We start from the raw sequence: 7,853 nt of genomic DNA on the forward strand, positions 1-7,853 counted from the left end.
GGGAAGCACTGCCCTCTGGTGGCCACTTGGCAAGTTGCAGTTGTCCAAAGCCAGTGTTAATGGAGACCCTACATGCCATGCTCTGTTTAGAACACTGATTGCTTTGATGGACACCTATGTCAGGGCTTCCCTGGTGGTTCAGATGGTAAAGCGTCTGCCCGCAATGCGGGAGACCTGGGTTCGATCCCTGGGTTGGGAAGATCCCCTGGAGAAGGAAATGGCAACCCACTCCAGTACTCTTGCCTGGAAAATTCCATGGATGGAGGAGCCTGGTAGGCTACAGTCCACGGGGTCGCAAAGAGTTGGACATGACTGAGAGACTTCACTCACTATGTCAGTAGTCAGTATTTTATTACAAACTCCCTTGTTTGTGTATATTTCCTGGCAAGTCACATACACACACTCCTACACTACTGCTGCGTGATCAGAGAGCAACACACAGACCAAATGCAAAACAGGTAACGGAAATCAATGTAAGTGCTAATATTTTTTTCCTGGATGCATGGATGATCTTGTGTACCTTACTTTGGAGGCTACTGGTCTAGGGACTGAGGACTCAAACATGAATGAAAACACAGTCCCAGTCCACAAGAGCTGATGAAAATCCACACACACACACACAAAAAGAAAATCCACACAAAGATTTCTGTAAGGCATTTCCCAGTTTTCAAAGGGCTTGTATATGTATCATATCCTTGTAGCCGCTATTTATATCAATGACTTCATTTGACTTATGAGTAGTCACGGGAAATCTTGGTGTCTGCTTTTGACAAAGGAGGAAGCTGGGGCTCAGGGAGGCTCCAGCATTGCCCAGTGTCAGCCTGTCTCACCAAGACTCCTCTCTCATTGTCCTCGGGCCCTGCTGCCCCTGTGCATGTGTGGGCATGCGCACCTGTGCATTTAGAACACCTGCCAAGGACTCCAGGGCCGCTATTGGGAGATCGCTTCCAGCCTCCACCCCGCCTCTGGTTGCTCCCTGGCCTCCCTCTCTGTCCCCACCCAGCACAGCCTCTGCTCTCTTTGCAGATGCCATTGGCCTGCAGCCAGATGCCCGCGGTGTGGCCACATCCCTGGGGCTTAACGAGCGGCTCTTTGTTGTCAACCCACAGGAAGTGCACGAGCTGGTAGGGCCAGGCAGGGCGCCAGGGCCCCGGGAAGGGCTGTTTTGGGAGTGGTGCGGGTGGGTGCTAGGACAGGGCCACATAGAAAGGAGAGCAGGGCCTGGCTCTGGCTGCTCCTAAGGAGGAAGAGAGAAGAGTGGGCCTCAGCCGATGGAGGAAGTCTCAAGGGGAGAACTGTTGGGAGCTCTCAACTGGGAGAGGGGCCCCAGCACTGGGGAGCTGTCAGGGCATGCCTCCTTGGGGAGCCCCTCCACTCCCTGCAGCACCCCTGCCCTCCTGACATTCCTCCAGCCCTGGGCACAGACTTCTGGCCCCAGACTCTCTCCCCGCACCATGCCCCCTGGACTCCCCAGGAACCCCTCTGAGCACTCTTCCACCTGCAGACCCCACACCCCGAGCAGCTGGGGCCCAGTGTGGGCTCTGCTGAGGGGCTGGACCTGGTGAGCACCAAGGAGCTGGCGGGCCAGCTCACAGACCACGACTGGAACCTCTTCAATAGCATCCACCAGGTGCTGGGGCAGAGCGGAGGGGAGGAGAGCGGGCGATGGGGACACCCCGCCCCATGCCCTGACCTCGTGTGCTGGACGCCCCGCCCCACGCACTGACCTCGTGTGCTGCCCCCCTGCCCAGGTGGAGCTGATCCATTATGTGCTGGGCCCCCAGCACCTGCGGGACGTCACCACCGCCAACCTGGAGCGCTTCATGCGCCGCTTTAACGAGCTGCAGTACTGGGTGGCCACGGAGCTGTGTCTCTGCTCCGTGCCCGGCCTACGGGCCCAGCTGCTCAGGAAGTTCATCAAACTGGCGGCCCAGTGAGTGCCTGTGGGCTGGGCGGGCTGGGTGGCAGAGTCCCACGGTGCCTTTACCTAACCACCCGATCTGTGATCAGGGTGTGGCCAAGTCGCTCACCCTCATGCCTGCCTGGGACCCCCGGGGCCCCTGCTTCCCCATACCATACAGGCCCAGGCCCTGCAAGGGCAGCGCTGGCCTGGCCGGGTCTTGTGCTGTGGCCTGGGGGGTGGTGTGGGTCTGGGGCTCTGTGTGTGGCTGCCTCCCCTGAGGGTCTCTGGGTCTTCTGCTCACAGCCTCAAGGAGCAAAAGAATCTTAATTCCTTCTTTGCCGTCATGTTTGGTCTCAGCAACTCAGCCATCAGCCGCCTGGCCCATACCTGGGAGGTGAGTGCCATCGGCTGGGTAGGTCAGGGCCTCCCCACCCTGGTCCTGAGTCAGGCCCCCGCCTCTCCTGGGGGTCCTGGCTGGGGATAGGGCCCACAACCCCAGAGCAGTGACAGCCCCACCTGCCTCTCCTTCACAGCGGCTGCCCCACAAAGTCCGGAAGCTCTACTCGGCCCTCGAGAGGCTGCTGGTGAGTGCTCCCCGCCCCCCCAGCCCGGCCCGACCCCCCGCTTCTTCCGCACAACACCCCTGCCTGTCCTTGGTCACTATCCGGGCTTCCAACTGGGTCAGGGCCCGGTTCCCTTTGGCCTGTGAGCCTGGGGGGCTGGCTGAGAAATGCGGTGTTTACACTATGGGGTCTGGGTAGTGTATTATATGCCTCAGCAGGTGTATAGGGGCCTATGTGGCATTTGCTGCGGCATTTGCTGGCCCTGGTGGGGTCTGAGGTGCCAGGGGGCCACCAGGAGGCTGCTGACCTGCCTCAGGACTCAGGAAGCAGGTCTTGACCCAACTCCCATGGTGTTCTGGGGTCTGTCAGAGGCCCCTCAGGAGACTCAAGGCACCTAGGCCAAAAAATGAGGCAAGAGTTGAGGAGCTGAGCCCTCCACTCCCAGGAATTGTAGCGGGGGTAGCAAAAGGTGTAGAGTGTTCAGGAGAGAGCTTGTGCAGGCTGCTTTCATCAGCAAGGCTCTAAGAGCTCTGGGGGAAAAAAATTCTCCTCCTGGGGCTGAAGAAATACAAAGGGGTATACCCACTAGAAAGAGAGGGACAGAGGGAGAGAGGGGCAAAAAAGAGTTTTCCATGAATCCTCAGAGCCCCTGTGACAATGTCCATGTGTGTCCTGGGGGCTAACTGGAGGCCAGGAAACCACATCACGCAGCCTGGCATCCCAGCTCCGGGTCCCTCTGCCTGCCGTACAGCCTGCCGTGGGAAGATCTGGGGCCGAGAGGAGGCTGAGCTCCAAGGAGTGGGCACACGGCCTCTCCTTGGCGGGTGGGCATTTGGTTATGCTGTGGCACGTGGTAGGTCACAGTGTGCGGGACCACCCTCCCTGTCTCACTGTGGCTTCCTCCCTCTCAGGACCCCTCGTGGAACCACCGAGTGTACCGTCTGGCCCTCAGCAAGCTCTCCCCTCCCCTCATCCCCTTCATGCCCCTTCTTCTCAAAGGTAAGGGCACCAGCCCCTGCTGCCCTGCTCCCATCCCGCCCGTCCCTGCCGCAGAGTGTCCACCTGACCCCCTGGATGATTCCACTGTGCCAACACCCTGGGGCCACAAAGGTTAATGAGGAGCTTACCAGGTAGAGGCAGAGTTAAGACACGCAGACATTAGGTGGCCGATGACACGAGGCCTAAGTGATATAAAGAAATTGCTCCAGGAGGTTAGCAGGCAGGAAGAGGGTCGCGTGGCCGGGGGAGGCAGGCCCTCGTCTCCCTGTTATTGGCCCCTCACCTTTGCTTGGCTGCTGGGAGGGGAAGGAGTTTGGGGACCTATGAGCAAGGCCCATCTCTTTGCAGACATGACCTTCATCCACGAGGGAAATCACACATTGGTGGAGAATCTCATCAACTTTGAGAAGATGGTGAGTCCAAGGAGAGCGGGTATCTGAGGCTGGAACAGGTTGGAGGCTGTGACGATGGCTTTGGAAGGGATGGGGGTGGGAGACGGTCCAAAGGTGTTCTCAGTAATATAAATATGAAGACTTCCTTTAAAATAGCCCCTGCCTTACTCCACTGCACTCCCTCAGAATATCTGGTCTCCACCAGGGAGTGCCGGGGTGATGGCCTCAGCTATCTCACCCTTCAGCCAGAATCCCCTCCCCACCAGGTCTGCTACTCTCTAAGCCCTCCCTGACTTCTGTCTTCCCAGTGCCTGATCCCCGCTGGGTCTTTGGGTGAGCTGGGGCATAGCAGGCATGGCCCCGTCTCCTACAGCCCCTGGTGCCTAGGAGCACTTCAGCTGTCCCCCAGGCCAGGCCAGGACCCCGTCCCTCATATCAGGTCTCATGTCCTTGCTTGGCCCCCAGAGAATGATGGCCAGAGCCGCACGGATGCTACACCACTGCCGAAGCCACAGCAACGGTGAGAGGGCAGGTCCCCGGTGGGCACCCGAGTGATGTCCCCTTCCAGGCACCAACCTGGTCTCTCACCGACTCCCCCCTCCACCCCCCAGTGCCTCTGTCACCGCTCAGAAGCCGAGTCTCCCACCTGCATGAGGACAGCCAGGCGGTCAGGGTTTCCACGTGTAAGTGAGGGCAGGGGTGGGTGCTGACAAGCTGGCCACGGCTGGCTGGCATTTACAGGCACATCCATACCTGAAAGGGCTTCCCGGGTGGCTCAAATGGAAGAGAATCTGCCTGCGATGAGAGAGGCCTGGGTTCAATCCCTGGGTTGGGAAGATCCAGTATTCTTGCTTGGAGAATCCCATGGGCAGAGGAGCCGGGCGGGCTACAGTCCACGGGGTTGCAAAGCATGATGTTGATAATGGTTCACAACAGCTGTATGAAGTAGGTAGAGTGTTATCCCCACTTAAAGGTATACAATGGACTGGAGCCTTGAAAAAACAGGTGGAAGCCGCCGTGGGGTAGAGCTGGTTAGATAAGCAGTTAGACAGAGCTGGGACCCACGTGCTCCTACTCCAGACCCGTGTTCTTTTAATGGGCCTTCAGTCTGTGTGAAAAGGGATTAGTTGTAATCCACAGTTCATACCACACCGTCATCATTATCTTACTGTATGTGTGTATCTATTCTGGTAATAGCACACTAACCATAACTTCCATCTCCCTAGTGGTGGTCCCCTCCCCTGTCCTCCTGCCCCTCCCCACCCAGGGAAACCACTATGTTGAATTTTGAGTTACCCATGTCCTTATTTTTAAGAAATAGTTTTATCATGTGTACATATAATAAAACATACCAAAAAAATTAAAAAAAATACATATATCTTTAAAATATATATATATCACGACAACAAAATATTCTTTAGTTTTCATTGTTTTTGAGCTTAGTAAAAGGGGTATTAAGCTGCATATAATTTGGGGGCCTGTTTTCTTCAGTCTGTGTGGTTGACCACTGTGCTGTTCTGTCCCAGAGTGGGGGGTGGGGTGTCTTCTAGATTGGCTGTGGGGAGTGGCAGGCTGGGTGGCATAGGGCAGGGGGGTCGATTTGCCCCTTGGAAGGGGAAAGGTGGGCTCTTCAAAGTGCTGACCGCACTCCCTGCCCCCAGGCTCGGAGCAGTCCGTGAGCACCCGGAGTCCCGCCAGCACCTGGGCTTACGTCCAGCAGCTGAAGGTCATCGACAACCAGCGGGAACTGTCCCGCCTCTCCCGGGAGCTGGAGCCGTGAGGAGGGGCTGGGCTGGAGCAGACACTGGCCGCCAGGAGAGCCCGGGGCACGCCGGGCCAGGAGGCCCACGGGCTGGCCGAGCCGGGCAGGGCTCTCCAAGGACTGGACCTGAGGCCCGGGAGCGGGCAGCATGGAGGCACCCGTCCCCCCTGATGACTGGTGGCCAAGGAGGACCTGGGAATGGAACGAGCCGGGGCCCAAGGCCAAGGAGTGGGGGACAGAGAGGCCCTGGAGTGAGTGGGAGAGCAGAGCGTTTTCTCTCTTTGTGTTCAATAGAGAGCTCTCCACACCAGGATCTTCCCAGATTCTCGGCTTCATGGCTCTGTTGTCCAGCCGGCTCTGGCCCCTTGGGGTGTGTTTCCATGGTGGGCTGAGTGTCTGCACGCCTGTGGCCGGAGCAGGCCCACTGCCTGGGGAGGCGGTGGGTGGAGGTGGGGAGCAGTGGCGCCTTTCTTTCCACAGCCTGTGCGATAAACAGCTGGGTGTGGTCAGGGCTGTTTGTCCAGGAGCGGTGGTCCCTGAGGAGCTGTATTGTTACCCTAAGTGGACAGAGGCTGTGTTCTCTGGCCAGCCCCTGGGGGTGGGGCAGGGAGGGCCAGGCCCCGCCCCCTGCCCGGGATGGTCTCCAAGGCTGACTGCATCCAGGCCTCAGCCCCCTGGTCACAGGGGCTGTGGGCGCCTGCAGCCCTGCGGGGGGCTGGTCCAAGTGGCCCTGAGAGTGGCCCTCAGCGGTCCACGGCGGTCTGAGAGGCTGCGCCTTCCTCCCCTCGCCGCTCCACTTCCTGCCTTCTGCCTCCGGCCGCTGGGTGGTGCTCTGAGCGGAGGCAGGGATGCAGAGGCAGAGATGCAGAGGCAGAGGCTTCCGGGAGTCATGTCTGTGATGAGTGGTCCCGTCAGCTCTGTCGGCTTTGAGTCCTCCACATCTCCCCTGGGAACCAGCCACACCGTGAGGACCCTCCAGCCCAGGGACCCTCACGTGAGGAAATTCCGGGTGGGACGGCCCTCTCTGCTCCCGTGGCCTCGAGCCTCGGCAGGGTGAGGTGCGCTGCCTGACTCTGAGAGGGACCCTCGGCCTTGGTGATGCCCTGGTGCAGGTTCTGAGTACCAGGGCCCTGGGGCGTATGGAGCAAGCGGGTCCCATACCCAGAGCGGGGAGGCCGCTGGCACATGCTCAGGGGCTCAGGCTGAACACCCACTTCTTCCCTCACCCCTCCCCTGCCAGATCTCTCATCCCTGAGGTCATGGACTCGCACTGCCTCCAGAAAGGGTCAGAGCTCTTACCAGGAGGCAGCCCAACTGGGGGGTCATACCTCAGGTTTCTCAGTGAATCCGAGCAAGTCAGTGAACAGTTCTCCACTTCCATTTCTCCATGTGTCAGATGGGTGTGAAGATCCCAGGTCAGCTTTTAGAGACAAACAGGTAAACGGCCGCTCTGCCTCTGCAGCTGAGGTGACAGCTGAGGGCTGCCCCGTGTCCGCTGCCTGTCGGGGCAGCATCTTCTCAAAGGAATTAGGGGAGCCCACTCTCCAGGGAGAGCCTGGGATGGAGCAGACGGCAGGGTAACCAAGCCAGTGCCCTTGCCCATGGGTGGAGATGGAAGACCCAGGGGCATGGAAGCTTCTGGAGCTGAGTAATCATGACATGAGGTGTGGACCTGGTGAGTCAGGACTTCAGGGCCTTTCTTGTCTCCTAAACCTATTTTCTGTCGAAGTTTCGGCCAGGTCCAGACCAGCCAGCTGGACAGCTCTTCTCATCCTTTCAGACCCAGGGGTGACCAGCCCTGTGACAAAGAGTAGAAACCCAGTGTGGTGGGCATCTTCTGTCAGCGTTTCTCTTTTTCTTCCCTGTGGTCACACCCATGTCCCCAAGGAGCTTTGACAGTGCAGGAATCTCCTTTCCGCCTCGACTGCCCGGCCACCTCCAGCTGCCTCAGTCACTGGGGCAGGACGCCTTTTGAGCTGGTCGAGGAAGGCCTTGCCAGGAGAACTGTGCCCAGGACAGGCAGGAGGACACAGACTGGCAGCCAGAGACCCCAGTGATGGGATGAGCCACTAGAAGGGAAAGGCTCCAGGTCACGGTGGCCTCTTGCTCTGAGGGCCAAGTCACCTGTCTCCCTGGCTGCTCAGCTATGGGGTGGATGGGTGGCATCCGTTGTGGGCTTTAGCAGGCCAGGCTGTGTGCTGGTGGGCTCCCAGGGTGTGTCCCAGCTTCAGGAG

The 7,853-nt window shown here is 58.9% G+C and overlaps 1 protein-coding gene across 2 annotated transcripts in view; it reads left to right on the forward strand.

Moving 5' to 3' along the window:
• RAPGEF3 (Rap guanine nucleotide exchange factor 3) overlaps positions 1 to 5,930 on the forward strand; it is a 29,462-nt gene extending 23,532 nt beyond the window's left edge. For both annotated transcript variants that reach the window (XM_061129234.1, XM_061129233.1), the window contains exons 19-28: positions 1,027 to 1,124; positions 1,505 to 1,630; positions 1,752 to 1,933; positions 2,207 to 2,297; positions 2,437 to 2,487; positions 3,378 to 3,465; positions 3,814 to 3,878; positions 4,323 to 4,377; positions 4,469 to 4,540; positions 5,519 to 5,930. In XM_061129234.1, coding sequence (XP_060985217.1) covers positions 1,027 to 1,124; positions 1,505 to 1,630; positions 1,752 to 1,933; positions 2,207 to 2,297; positions 2,437 to 2,487; positions 3,378 to 3,465; positions 3,814 to 3,878; positions 4,323 to 4,377; positions 4,469 to 4,540; positions 5,519 to 5,637 — 947 coding nt within the window. In that variant the 3' untranslated portion in view covers positions 5,638 to 5,930. The remainder of the gene's footprint in view (positions 1 to 1,026; positions 1,125 to 1,504; positions 1,631 to 1,751; positions 1,934 to 2,206; positions 2,298 to 2,436; positions 2,488 to 3,377; positions 3,466 to 3,813; positions 3,879 to 4,322; positions 4,378 to 4,468; positions 4,541 to 5,518) is intronic.
• The last annotated feature ends 1,923 nt before the right edge of the window (positions 5,931 to 7,853 follow it).

The sequence above is a fragment of the Dama dama genome, chromosome 3, assembly GCF_033118175.1.
Source record: "Dama dama isolate Ldn47 chromosome 3, ASM3311817v1, whole genome shotgun sequence".
Taxonomy (NCBI): Eukaryota; Metazoa; Chordata; class Mammalia; order Artiodactyla; family Cervidae; genus Dama; species Dama dama.